A 14,400-nucleotide genomic window follows, 5' to 3' on the forward strand; every position below is an offset into this window, starting at 1 on the left:
ACGGGCGAATCGACGTCAGATGAAAAATCTGAAGTTGATTCGCATAAAACTTTGTTACAATACTGTACGGAGCGCGAGCCCTCTGTACAGTATCAGAATGTATTCGGATCATCCCTAATCATGACCTATTATTACACCTAGTGGCCAGTGTGAGAATTGCAGGATTATACACATTTTTTTTTAAATGGTTTCTTCCACCAGATTTAACCCTAGCTGACACTAGCGACATGTTAATGTCAGCAGACCCTAACTAGCCTATTCCTACTTTTATCTATGCCCCCGTTACTCCAGAAATATAACTTTTATAATATGCTAATTAGCCTCTAGGAGCTGCTCCTAGAGGCTCTGTTCTCCCACCTCTGGCCACGTCCTGTATGCCGTGTAAATCTCGCGCCTGCGCCGTCCTGTTCAGTATTCAGCGCAGGCACAGTGAGTGAAGGGCGCTCGCCGGCTGCCTCCCTGCGCCGAATACTGGAGGTGAAGGCTGCCTGGCCCTGTCAATCGAGTGCAGCAGGGCATAGGCCAGAGGTGGGAGAACTGTATGCCACGGTCTTTTGTGTAGAGACTAAAAAACCCGTTTCTTTCCGCTCTTCCTCTGCAGATGTCTGTGACGTTCCATGACGTGGCGGCCTGCTTCTCCGCCGAGGAGTGGGTGGGGCTGGAGGACTGGCAGAAGGACCTGTATAAGAAGGTGATGCTGGAGATCCACTCTGCGCTGGAGGCCATGGGTGAGAGCCCGGGGGGGGCACTATACAACACTTCACGTCTCCTGGCCTGTCCTCAGGACAGATCTTCAATTTCTGACTGGTGGAGGTCCGACTGCCGGCACCCCCGGCGATCAGCCGCACAGATCTCTCCTGTCCTGATGGTTTGTTACAGTGTATCAGTTTGAGGACTGGGCTGTTTAGCGGACAGAGGATTTTCTAGACTGGATACAACTGTAACAAGCCCTCAGCTTTGAGAAGCATTAGAACTCTGCATGTGTCATCAGCAGTGTTCTCATTCAGTGACAGCAAGCAGACACCATGAAAGTGGTGAGGAATTTAGTGATTGGGAGCGCACTGCGCATGCGCAGCCACCGCTCCCATTCATTTCTATGGGGCCAACGGAAATAGCTGAGCCAGCGCTTGGCTATTTTCGGCGGCTCCATAGAAATGAATAGAGGGCGGCTGCACATGCGCAGTGCGCCCTCCTCAACTTCCTCAGCTCCGTTCTCCTTGTAGGTGCGGGTCCCAGAGGTGGGACCCGCACCTATCAGACAATGGGGGATAACCCCTTTTAAGGGAAAAAAAATTCCTTCCCGACTCCAATCAGGCATCAGAATAACTCCCTGGATCAACGACCCCTCTCTAGTAGCTATAGCCTGTAATATTATTACGCTCCAGAAATACATCCAGGCCCCTCTTGAATTCCTTTATTGTACTCACCATCGCCACCTCCTCAGGCAGAGAGCTCCATAGTCTCACTGCTCTTACCGTAAAGAATCCTCTTCTATGTTTGTGTACAAACCTTCTTTCCTCCAGACGCAGAGGATGTCCCCTCGTCACAGTCACAGTCCTGGGGATAAATAGATGATGGGATAGATCTCTGTACTGACCCCTGATATATTTATACATAGTAATTAGATCTCCCCTCAGTCATCTTTTTTCTAAAGTGAATAAACCTAATGTTGATAATCTTTCAGGGTACTGTAGTTGCCCCATTCCAGTTATTACTTTAGTTGCCCTCCTCTGGACCCTCTCCAGCTCTGCTATGTCTGCCTTGTTCACTGGAGCCCAGAACTGTACACAGTCCTCTATGTGTGGTCTGACCAGTGATCTGGTGATCGTCTCGTTCTGCTGGCGCTGAAAGTCATCATTCCTGCGCAGCAGACGTTGGTGTATAGACAATGACCTGCTGTGCAGACTTCACAGAAGTTCAGGTTTGGGTTAGTTGTAGTGTAGATTGTATTATTTCCCCTTATAACATGGTTATAAGGGAAAATAATAGCATTTTGAATACAGAATGCAAAGTACAATAGCGCTGGAGGGGTTAAAATAAAATATAAAAAATAATTTAACTCGCCTTAATCCACTTGTTCGCGCAGCCGGCTTCTCTTCTGTCTTCTTCTTTGAGGAATAGGACCTTTTGATGACGTCACCACAGGTCCTTTTCCTGCACAGCAAAGATGAAGACAGATTTTTTTAACCCCTCCAGCGCTATTGTACTTTGCATTCTGTATTCAGAATTCTATTATTTTCCCTTATAACCATGTAATAAGGGAAAATAATAATGATCGGGTCTCCATCCCGATTGTCTCCTAGCAACCGTGGGTGAAAATCGCACCGCATCCGCACTTGCTTGCGGATGCTTGCGATTTTCACGCAGCCCCATTCATTTCTATGGGGCCTGCGTTACGTGAAAAACGCACAAAGAGGAGCTTGCTGCGATTTTCACGCAACGCGCAAGTGATGCGTGAAAATCACCGCTCATGTGAACAGCCCCATAGAAATGAATGGGTCGGGATTCAGTGCGGGTGCAATGCGTTCACCTCACGCATTGCACCCGCGCAGAAATCTCGCCCGTGTGAAAGGGGCCTTAGAGGTTTGATAAGATGAGTGTTTTGTAGACCCGCGAGCCGAGCAGTCAGTGCTGATGTTGGAGGGGACGTCGCCTACTGACCGGTCTCTACCACTGTCTTAGGCTTTGAGATCCTGAACCGCGATGTCTTGTTCTGCATTAAGAAGGTGAAGGACCTGTACATGGACGTCTGTGAGAAGGACCGAGCCAACAGCGGTGCAGGTGAGGAGCGAAGCCGTGTCCACGACTAGAAAAACATGCCTTTTCAGTAATAGCGCCACATCTGGCCTTGGGTTGCATGTGCAATATCTAACCCTTTGCATTTTTTATATTTGTTTTCTTGGCGACGCGGCAGCGCTTAGGGCCTCCACTGCCTACTTAAAGGGGTCTTACCAGAGGAAAATCTAAAAATACCCTTAAAGGGTTTCCAGGATTTCTCCTCCGGATAGGTCTTTAGTGTCTGAATGGCGGGGCCCCCAGCGGTCATCTGAACTACACCGCTCCATCCATTCTCCTCGGTGGGAGCTGCACACGGAGTGGTGTAGGTGCGGAGCTTCCCCCCGAACAGCTGATCAGCGGGTGTCGGACCCTCAATGGTATAATCCTGGACAGCCCCCTTTAACCCCTTCAGAACACAGCATGTTTTGGAAATTCCATTTTCGTTTTTTCCCCTCCTCTTTCAAGGACCATTACATTTTGTGGGACCAGTTGGACTTTTTGATGGCACCATTTAATCTTCCATATAATGTATTGTGAATCTGGAAAAGAATGGTCTGTGGGATGAAAAAAAATAAAAATTAACATTCCGGCATGGTTTATATATATTATTCTGCGGGTGGGTGCGGTTACGGTGGTGCCAAAATTATAAAGTTTTTATTATGTTTTATAACTTTTAAAAAAGGAAAAACCTTTTCTTAAAAAAAAATTGCTTTGTCGCCATATTCCGACTGCCGTAGTTTTGATTAATATCATCTTGGAGAACGTGCAACTTTTGATAATCTTTTTTTTATTCCAATTTTTGGAGGAGACAAGGTGACCTAATAATGGCAGTTCTGACATTTTCTTTAAAAAAAAAAAAAAAAAAGTATTTTTACTTTTTTTTTTTTTCTTTTTTATGTCCCTTTAGAAGACTTGAACCTGTGATAGTTTGAGTGCGTCTACTTCTCGCAGCAAAGGCTTCTGTACTGCTGGGAGTAGTGATTTTGCGGCCATTCTATTAACCCTCCGTGAGGTTAAGCAGGCCCCACTGCCATAGCAGCTGATTGGCACCTCACATGGATGCCGATAGGAGGACACATGCCACCGTAGCAATTGGTCATAGCATCTGAGGGGTTAAACAGCTGGGATCAGAGTTATCTCCGATCCCGGCCGGCCTGTGGGTCGTTGTCAGCTGTCTTAAACAACTAGCATCCTGTGAGCCGCCTCCATGCGTTCCTCACACACCTTGGACGTACAGTTACACCCATGTGCACAAAGGGGTTCATTGTACATTAAAATGTAAAGGGGGGGGGGGCACGTAATCATCCGAACGTCTCAGTAGGGCAGCAGAGATGCCAACATTGATCGAATGAGAAGTACATGAAAACTTTGCGCTCTTATGTCTCCTCCAGCCTCCTCTCCCAGAGATCCAAGCCGAATCATGGGGCTGAAACAAGAGCGGGGGGCCCACCTGGTCTCCTGCCAGAAGAAGGGAGCCAAGTCCACCGCTCACCCAGGTAGGATGATGATGGAGTGGGTCAGTTTTAGGATATGGGGTGATCAGCATGCCACCAAGGATCGGGAGTGCAGTGCCGAGGGATCAGCTGGTGGCCCATAGTCATCATGTAACCCATGATCAGCCATGTCCTAGACACCAATATGTAGGAAGATCATATGTGTCTCCAGAATGAGCACGATGTCCAGGAGATGGGTCTGATGTGTCGTTCCTTCACAGGCTGCGGCCCCGACTTACTGCTGAGGATCCAGCAGGACGACCAGACGCAGCAGAGCCCTGCCCACAGCAGCGGTAAGTCAGGATTGCGGCTCACAAGTCTTGTCTAATCTTCGTCCATCTTCCCACCATTGTATGTACTATGTGACCATTTCCATCATCAGCTTATGGTTGGCTGGTGGGAAGTCTTTAGGGACTTTTAATCTTTTCATGGAGAAGATGCATGTATGTGTCTGTCCATGACCAGGCCATGGCTGAATGTGGTCAGCAGCTCTTTGTTAAAGTTGGTGGCCACTTAGATGTCTAGTTGAGTTGAGATGCAGGGGCTGACCGCCATTGGTTCTTGGGTGTTATAACTATAATGAAGATGGCAGTCCTCGGTTCTTTTCCAGATGAAGCTCTATTTGGATTATAAGGCCCAGATACAGCAAGGTTTATGGACCCAGAACGTCACCCTTAATGTCTCCTCAGCCTTCCTTCTTACCTTCTTATACCATTTCTACCCATTGACTAACATGTGGAGGACATCATCTACTTGAACAGTACAAAATTTCAAACCTAAACATTCATCTATTGGGCTTTTTTAAAACGAAACGTACACGCTGATTGGTTTTGTAGTATTGTGTTAGCGATGGCCGTTTGGGATGCGGAGGGAAAATGACTTGTCCGGGCTCTTCTGTGTAGGCCGCATACAGTGGTCACCCTCACTGTAAACAGTAAAGCCTGTATTACACTTGACCATTTTTCGGCAGATGATCGCCAACGAGCCTTCGTATGAATGATTGTTAGCGATGATTATGCTGCCGCAAATGCTCGTTCTTTGGGCAATTCTGGAGCGCCTCCCTCCTGACAATCGCTTGCTGTCTGGAAGCAAATAGTGACTCTCCTCAAACAGACCCCCGAGCAGGCTCCGTCTGTATAGCAAACTCTGCAAACCGAGAAGAACCTGCCTAAATATCCTCCAGTGCTGGATCAGTGAAATGGCAATGTATGAACGTACTATAATATATGTATAAATAATGTGTATAGTATACCAATATGGGGGACTCTTCTAACAAACAGGGATGGTACAAAGGGGAACTCCGTCTTACACCGTAGCAGATTTTTAGTAGACGTGATAAGGCACCAGCGTACCTGTTGTTGCCTCTAGGTGGCGATGTGTATGAAGTTTTATGTGACTCCTATTGACCTTAGTATGTAAGGAGTAAGAGGCTCTTACACATCGCCTCCTAGTGGCTGCAGAGATCCTTACAAGTCACTGTTAAAGGGCATCTGTCAGCAGTTCTGTACCTATGACACTGGCTGACCTGTTACATGTGCGCTTGGCAGCTGAAGGCATCTGTGTTGCTCCCATGTTCATATGTGCCCGCATTGCTGAAAAAAGTGATGTTTTATTATATACCAGCCCGCATCCGTCGGAACAGTCCGGGAGGCAGGAATCGGCCTCTGTGCGTCTCCTCCACAGACCAGCAGCGCTGCCACTGGTGGGGAGCACCGATGTCTGAGCTATGAGCAGGGGCCTTCCTCTGAAGGGGCCCAAATCTGGCGTAACCACTTTGAGGTGGCACATATCTGGCGTAACCACTGTGAGGGGCACATATCTGGGCATAGCTACTGTGAGGGGACACATTATTATTATTATTATTATTATTATTATTTTTATTATTTATTAAAGCGCCATTCATTCCATAGCGCTGTACATATGATAAGCGGTGCACATACATAATACAGACAATTGCACTAATCATGAACAAGACAAGTTACAAACTGGTACAGAAGGAGAGAGGGCCCTGCCCGTGAGGGCTTACAATCTACATGTTATGGGAGAAGGACACAGCAGGAGAGGGTGAAGCTGGTCATGGCGGTATAGAGGCAGCAGGGTCACTGGTTGTAGGCTTGTCTGAAGAGGTGGGGGGGACAGGTTTCTTTTGAAGGATTCCACTGTAGGTTAGAGTCTGATATGTTGGGGTAGCGAGTTCCAGAGTATGGGGGATGCACGGGAGAAATCTTGGAGGTGATTGTGGGAAGAGGCGATAAGAGGAGAGAAGGAGGTCTTGTGAGGATGGGAGATTACGTGTGGGCATGTATCGGGAAAGTAGCTCAGAGATGTAGGGAGGGGACAGGTTATGGACGGCCTTGTATGTATTTGTTGGTATTTTGAACTGAATTCGCTGGGCAATGGGGAACCAGTGAAGGGATTGGCAGAGGGGAGAGGCAGAGGAGTAATAGGGGGAGAGGTGGATTAGTCGGGCAGCAGAGTTGAGGATAGATTGGAGCGGTGCAAGAATGCTAGATGGAAGGCCACAGAGGAGGATGTTGCAGTAGTCTAGGCGGGAGATGATGAGGGCATGTACAAGCATTTTCGCAGATTCAAAGATGAGGAAAGCGCAGATGCGGGAGATGTTTTTGAGTTGGAGGTGGCAGGTGGTGGAAAGGGCTTGGATGTGCGGTCGGAAGGAGAGGGTGGAATCCAAGGTCACTCCAAGGCAGCGGACTTGGTTGACCGGGGAGAGTGTGCAGCCATTGATCATGATAGATAGGTCTGTTGGGGAGGTTAAGCAAGATGGGGGAAAGATGATGAATTCTGTTTTATCCATGTTAAGTTTTAGAAAGTGAGAGGAGAAGAAGGTGAATATAGAAGATAGACATTGTGGGATTCTGGAGAGTAAGGTGGTGATGTCTGGACCAGAGAGGTAGATTTGTGTGTCGTCAGCATAAAAGTGATACTGAAAGCCATGGGACTCTATGAGCTGTCCCAGGCCAAAAGTGTAGATGGAGAAGAGCAGGGGTCCTAGGACAGAGCCTTGCAGGACACCAATAGAGAAGGAATGAGACGAGGAGGTGGCGCTGGAGTGGGAGATGCTAAACGTCCGGTCTGTGAGGTATGATGTGATCCAGGAGAGGGCCAGGTCAGTGATGCCGAAAGATGAGAGAGTTTGTAGCAGAAAGGAGTGGTCAACAGTGTCAAAGGCAGAGGACAGGTCAAGGAGAAGGAGGACAGAGTATTGTTTTTTGGTTTTGGCTGTTCGTAGGTCATTGGTGACTTTGGTGAGGGCAGTCTCAGTTGAGTGGTGGGGTCGGAAGCCAGATTGTAGCCGGTCAAAGAGGGAGCAGGAGGAGAGGTGAGAGGACAGTTCTGAATGGACATGTTGCTCAAGTAGCTTTGAGGCAAATGGAAGAAGTGATATGGGGCGATAACTGGACAAAGAAGATGGGTCAAGTGAAGGCTTTTTGAGGATGGGTGTAATGGCAGCATGTTTAAAAGCAGAGGGGAAGACACCAGAGGTTAGTGATAGGTGGAAGAGATAAATTGGGGCTGGGAAAAACACTTAGGTGAAGTTAGGGATGAGGTGGGATGGGATTGGGTCAAGTGCACAGGTGGTGAGATGTGATCTGGAGAGTAGAGTGGAGAGTTTTTTCTTCTGTAATGGTGGAGAAGCGGGTTTTGGGAGAAGAGGACTGAGCATCTGGCGTAACCACTGTGGCGGCACATATCTGGCCATAACTACTGTGAGGGGGGCACATATCTGACGTAACGACTGTGAGCGAGGCACATATCTGGCCATAGTTACTGTGAGGGGGCCACATATCTGACCATAACTACTGTGAGGGGCACATATCTAGTGTAACAACTGTGTGGGGCACATATCTGATCTGATGTAACGACTGTGAGGGGGGCACATATCTGACTTAACCACTGTGAGGGGCACATATCTGGCCATAGCTACTGTGAGGGGCACATAGCTGGCCATAGCTACTGTGTGGGGCACATATCTAGCCATAGCAACTGTGAGGGGCACATATCTGGGCATATCTACTGTGACGGGACACATATCTGGGCAAAGCTACTGTGAGGGGCACAAGTCTGGGCATAACCACTGTGAGGGGCACAATGTGGGCATAGCTAGTGTGAGGGGGCACATATCTGGGCATTACTACTGTGAGGGGCACAATGTGGGCATTATTACTGTGAGGGGCACAAAGCGTGTATTACTAGTGTGAAGTGGGCATTACTACTGTGTACTGGAAGGTGTGTAATGAGCATCTGGGGCGTTGCCATTTTTCCTAGCGTGTCATAGGTACAAATCTGCTGACAGATGCCCATTAAGGGGAGGATTGCACTGTTCTAACATAACGGAGCACCTGTGTCTTCTCCAGTTAGAAAGTGTTGGAAATCAATCATCCTACAGATTGCGATGGCGGGGTTTTCATTTCATTCCGGCTCTTTTCTGAACAGTATTTCTATTAATTTCTCTGCCCATCATAATCTGCCATCGTGTTGTCCTCCTCAAGGGAACGTGCCATCCAAAAATGACCAATTGTTTAAATGAAGTTTATGTTAAACACCTTTTTTTTATTAATACATTTTCCATGACCCTGAAGTCTAGCACTTTCACTTTGACCACTAAGCAGAATAATTTGATGACATCTCCTTTTTTTTTTTAGCAGTTGTGTACTTATCATCACAGGCAGGATTGCAATGACAGATAACACCAGCGTACATGGATAGCACAGGGTCCACCATGCACAGTAGATGATATCCCAGCTTATCTACTCCCCTTTGCTGCACAATGACTTGTGCACGGGTTTCAGAGCATGTCCACAACACTCGTAGACACCAGTGAACATCTCCTGTCTATTGTACCCATGGTCCTTGTGGCTGCCGTAAAGCAGATCTCTAAGTGCTGTTAAAGGGGTTGTGCCATAAAGTTTATTTTCATCAGTTACTCCATCTCCCATTCCTCCTTGGATTGTTTTCTATAAAAATGTACGTCCTTTGCCGTTTTCTCTTGGCCCCCATGCTTGAATCCTACTTCCTGGTTGGTCATATGTCTCCTGTCCCATCATGCCTTAGGGCAGTGAGCTGTGTCCTGACATCAGCAGGTCATGTGACACTAACCACGCCCCTTGTACTTGTGCGTCCTACATTCCCAGGCTCCAATACAGGACGTAACCACAGGACGCAGTGGTGGTCTAATAACTGTAGCATAAGACAGGTTTTCTAAATGGTGGTATTTGGCGAAAGTGATATAACGGTGATATTTATATTAGTGGCACAACCCCTTTAATAGTAATTCATGTAAGATGGCCGCCCCCATAATCGCATACAGAAAATAGAATGAAAAAAACTCTGTGATCATAAAATAGAACGCGCGTCCGTATCTGATTTTAAGTGGTAAAAAAAATATAGGGGACGCGTTCCCTTTAATGTCATATTAAAGAGCCATTATATAAGCCATCTGCCGATCCTGCACGAGCCGGACGTAACGCTCTGTCTCCTCTGTACACAGCTGAGCCGATCCTCACCTCCGTCTTCTCACTGCAGAACGATGAGGAGGAGCTTCACCCGGCGGAGACTGCCGAGAGCCGCCCCATTCCCGCACACAGTGAGTCCTGTGATAATGATGGGGGTATTCCGCTTTTTGTTTGTTTTCTGATGTGATGTTGTGGATTTATGCTCTGCCAATACTAATGTTCTTCCATCCTGTGTAGCTTGTGAGCAGCAAGGAACCTGGGCGCTGTTCTCTGTAAGGCCCCTTTCACACAGGCGAGTATTCCGCACGGACGCGATGCACTAGTTAAACGCATTGCACCCGCACTGAATCCCGACCCATTCATTTCTATGGGGCTGTTCACATGAGCGGTGATTTTCACGCATCACTTGTCCGTTGCGTGAAAATCGCAGCATGTTCTATATTCTGCGTTTTTCACGCAACGCAGGCCCCATAGAAGTGAATGGGGTTGAGTGAAAATCGCAAGCATCCGCAAGCAATTGCGGATGCGGTGCGATTTTCACGCACGGTTGCTAGGAGACGATCGGGATGGGGACCCGATCGTTATTATTTTCCCTTATAACATGGTTATAAGGGAAAATAATAGCATTCTGAATACAGAATGCATAGTAAAATAGCGCTGGAGGGGTTAAAAAAAAAAGTAAAATAATTTAACTCACCTTAGTCCACTTGATCGCGCAGCCGGCATCTCCTTCTGTCTCCTTTGCTGAACAGGACCTGTGGTGACGTCACTCCGGTCATCACATGATCTTTTACCATGGTGATGGACCATGTGATGACCGGAGTGACGTCACCACAGGTCCTGTTCCTACAATCAGCAAAGAAGGAGACAGAAGGAGATGCCGGCAGCGAGATCAAGTGGACTAAGGTGAGTTAAATTATTTTAATTTTTTTTTACCCCTCCAGCCCTATTTTACTATGCATTCTGTATTCAGAATGCTATTATTTTCCCTTATAACCATGTTATAAGGGAAAATAATACAATCTACAGAACACTTCTGTGAAGATGTTCGGGAACCAAACATGCGTGATTTTTCTCACGCGAGTGCAAAACGCATTACAATGTTTTGCACTCGCGTGGAAGAATCGCGCGTGTTCCCGCAACGCCCATGTGAAAGGGGCCTAAGAGGTGCAATACAGAACTGCTTCAAATAAGTATTAATCTACAGCGTCCTAATAATTAGCAGCCAGATATCCAGGACCGTCCAGGTCTAGCGCAGTGAAGGTTATTGCCTACATCTGTGGTTGGCTAGTGCAGGGGTTAATGTTTTTTTGCCAGGAGGTCTAGGACAGTGAAGAGGTTAATTCCAGTATCCCTTGTGGTCTTAGGCAGTGAAGGAGTTAATATCATTAAATATGTTTATCTAGGATAGTGAGGGGGTTGATTCCAGTATTCCTGGTGGCCTAGAGCAGTGAAGGTGTTAATGTAAGGATCCCTGGTGGAAGGGTTAATATTGGATACCTTGGGTCTGGGGGTTACTTACCTTTCCAGACTCTCCGGCTGGATGATGATTCAAATTCTTGTGTCTTTGCTGCATAGAGATGAATGTAGGGATGTGATAGGACTGAGCAGCGGTAACTGTATGGATGCACAGTTCTCTCTATGACTGGACAGAGCAGTACATCAGGGTTCATTAAGGGAAGAGTGCAGGCAGGCTGCCTGGGGACACACTTTTCCTGCTGTATGGATGCACAGTTCTCTCTATGACTAGACAGAGCAGTACATCAGGGTTCATTAAGGGAAGAGTGCAGGCAGGCTGCCTGGGGACACACTTTTCCTGCTGTATGGATGCACAGTTCTCTCTATGACTGGACAGAGCAGTACATCAGGGTTCATTAAGGGAAGAGTGCAGGCAGGCTGCTGTATGGATGCACAGTTCTCTCTATGATTGGACAGAGCAGTACATCAGGGTTCATTAAGGGAAGAGTGCAGGCAGGCTGCCTGGGGACACACTTTTCCTGCTGTATGGATGCACAGTTCTCTCTATGACTGGACAGAGCAGTACATCAGGGTTCATTAAGGGAAGAGTGCAGGCAGGCTGCTGTATGGATGCACAGTTCTCTCTATGATTGGACAGAGCAGTACATCAGGGTTCATTAAGGGAAGAGTGCAGGCAGGCTGCTGTATGGATGCACAGTTCTCTCTATGATTGGACAGAGCAGTACATCAGGGTTCATTAAGGGAAGAGTGCAGGCAGGCTGCTGTATGGATGCACAGTTCTCTCTATGATTGGACAGAGCAGTACATCAGGGTTCATTAAGGGAAGAGTGCAGGCGGGCTGCCTGGGGACACACTTTTCCTGCTGTATGGATGCACAGTTCTCTCCATGACTGGACAGAGCAGTACATCAGGGTTCATTAAGGGAAGAGTGCAGGCAGGCTGCCTGGGGACACACTTTTCCTGCTGTATGGATGCACAGTTCTCTCTATGACTAGACAGAGCAGTACATCAGGGTTCATTAAGGGAAGAGTGCAGGCAGGCTGCCTGGGGACACACTTTTCCTGCTGTATGGATGCACAGTTCTCTCTATGACTGGACAGAGCAGTACATCAGGGTTCATTAAGGGAAGAGTGCAGGCAGGCTGCTGTATGGATGCACAGTTCTCTCTATGATTGGACAGAGCAGTACATCAGGGTTCATTAAGGGAAGAGTGCAGGCAGGCTGCCTGGGGACACACTTTTCCTGCTGTATGGATGCACAGTTCTCTCTATGACTGGACAGAGCAGTACATCAGGGTTCATTAAGGGAAGAGTGCAGGCAGGCTGCTGTATGGATGCACAGTTCTCTCTATGATTGGACAGAGCAGTACATCAGGGTTCATTAAGGGAAGAGTGCAGGCGGGCTGCCTGGGGACACACTTTTCCTGCTGTATGGATGCACAGTTCTCTCTATGACTGGACAGAGCAGTACATCAGCGTTCATTAAGGGAAGAGTGCAGGCAGGCTGCCTGGGGACACACTTTTCCTGCTGTATGGATGCACAGTTCTCTCTATGACTGGACAGAGCAGTACATCAGCGTTCATTAAGGGAAGAGTGCAGGCAGGCTGCCTGGGGACACACTTTTCTGGGCAGCTGTAGCTTCTTACAAGTGATGTCCACCAGAATGAAGGAGTGACGGTGTCAGTAGGCAGATTTATTTAACTGACCTTTCAGTGTCTGAGAGTCTGATTTATGAGAATTACTCGCCAACAACTAAAAGTGTATAGGTCCCTTTTTCTGGGAAGAAGATGAAATAGAAAGTTGTCTGCTCATGGGGTTTTCAGAAACGGCCATTTCCATGTGGTGAGGTCCCTATCTGGGGAGTACTGGGAAGGTCCTAGTTCAAAAATGTATCCTTCAGATCCCCAAGAATATACTGACCAAGAATATGTCCAACGTGCTGCGCAGAAGACATATCCAGGATATAGACCACTATTAGTCGATCAGATATCTTTATTATAATTAAGCCGCTAGGCACCAGGGGTGTTACTGGTAGCCCATTGGGCACAAAGGACATTATTAGTGAACCCCTGTAGACTAGACTAACCAACTGCACACCTGGGACATTACTGCTTAAGGACTGGTGTTCATGGTCCCTTAAAGGGGTTTTCCGAGATTTTCATACTGATGACCTATTTTCATGATAGACATTCAGTTAGTCGATGACGGCAGCATTATTCTCCTTTGAGTCTTTATTGTTAGTTAATCCATGATATACGTACAATTGCGGGGTACCGCGATGGGGTCCAATGTGGCCCCGACATATGCAAATATTTATATGGCTGCTGTGGAGGACGAGCTGGTGTACCAAAATACACCTATGGAGAGAATCCTGTGCTGGTGGCGCTTCATTGATGATATCTTTTTAATATGGATGGGTTCAGTTGAGGAATGAAATGATTTTCATGAAGATTTAAACGCGAGTTCAGTAGGACGATGTCCCGGGTGGAGCTGCGATTCTTGGATGTCAGAGCTTATGTTGAAGAGGGGTGCATTAAAAACGTATCTGTATCAGAAACCGACCGACGGAAACAATCCGTTAGAATATGGCAGTAATCGTCCACGTAAAAGGGTGGAATCATTACCATGGAGGTGATTGCTCAGAGTCAGGCGGGCGGGCTCTGATGATCAGGGATTTGACCTTAGGGTTGAAGAAATGTGCAAAACCTTTTTGGATAGAGGATACCCTTCTAATATCACCTAAAAGTACTATTAGGAAGAGCATGATGGATAAACCTGTAGCAAAACATTTCATTGAATGTGATCAACTACGATTCCGAGTAATTGACTCCGTGGGAAAGCTGAGAAGAGGGGGGGATGGCAATAGGATTCTGAGGAAGAAGGAATTTAAATGGATTTTCACACTAAGAGCACTTCAACCCCTTTTTTTTTTTTCCTGCAGGGGTTAATGGTGAACAACATTGAGCATCTCGCTTGTATGTCCTAGTGCTGCCGGCGGTCTGAAATGTAGGATTTGACCATTCCTATAAGTTCTATAGACAGGCACGAAGATCGCGATTTGTTTATTTGCAGAGTATACGGCGGGATTAGATGCTCCGATGTTGTGTTTGACGTCGGTTGCCGGGGTGATATGACGCCTGAAAGTGTGGAGACAGGCTGGTGTAGACAGAGGATAG

At 47.3% G+C, this 14,400-nt stretch overlaps 1 protein-coding gene across 5 annotated transcripts in view; it reads left to right on the forward strand.

The window, feature by feature from the left end:
* The window catches only part of LOC120997076 (zinc finger protein 12-like), a 61,308-nt gene that overhangs the window by 12,468 nt on the left and 34,440 nt on the right, over positions 1 to 14,400 (forward strand). For all 5 annotated transcript variants that reach the window (XM_040426987.1, XM_040426985.1, XM_040426984.1 and 2 more), the window contains exons 3-7: positions 602 to 728; positions 2,683 to 2,781; positions 4,170 to 4,274; positions 4,493 to 4,564; positions 9,781 to 9,876. In XM_040426987.1, coding sequence (XP_040282921.1) covers positions 602 to 728; positions 2,683 to 2,781; positions 4,170 to 4,274; positions 4,493 to 4,564; positions 9,781 to 9,876 — 499 coding nt within the window. The remainder of the gene's footprint in view (positions 1 to 601; positions 729 to 2,682; positions 2,782 to 4,169; positions 4,275 to 4,492; positions 4,565 to 9,780; positions 9,877 to 14,400) is intronic.

This window comes from Bufo bufo, chromosome 4, assembly GCF_905171765.1.
Source record: "Bufo bufo chromosome 4, aBufBuf1.1, whole genome shotgun sequence".
Taxonomy (NCBI): Eukaryota; Metazoa; Chordata; class Amphibia; order Anura; family Bufonidae; genus Bufo; species Bufo bufo.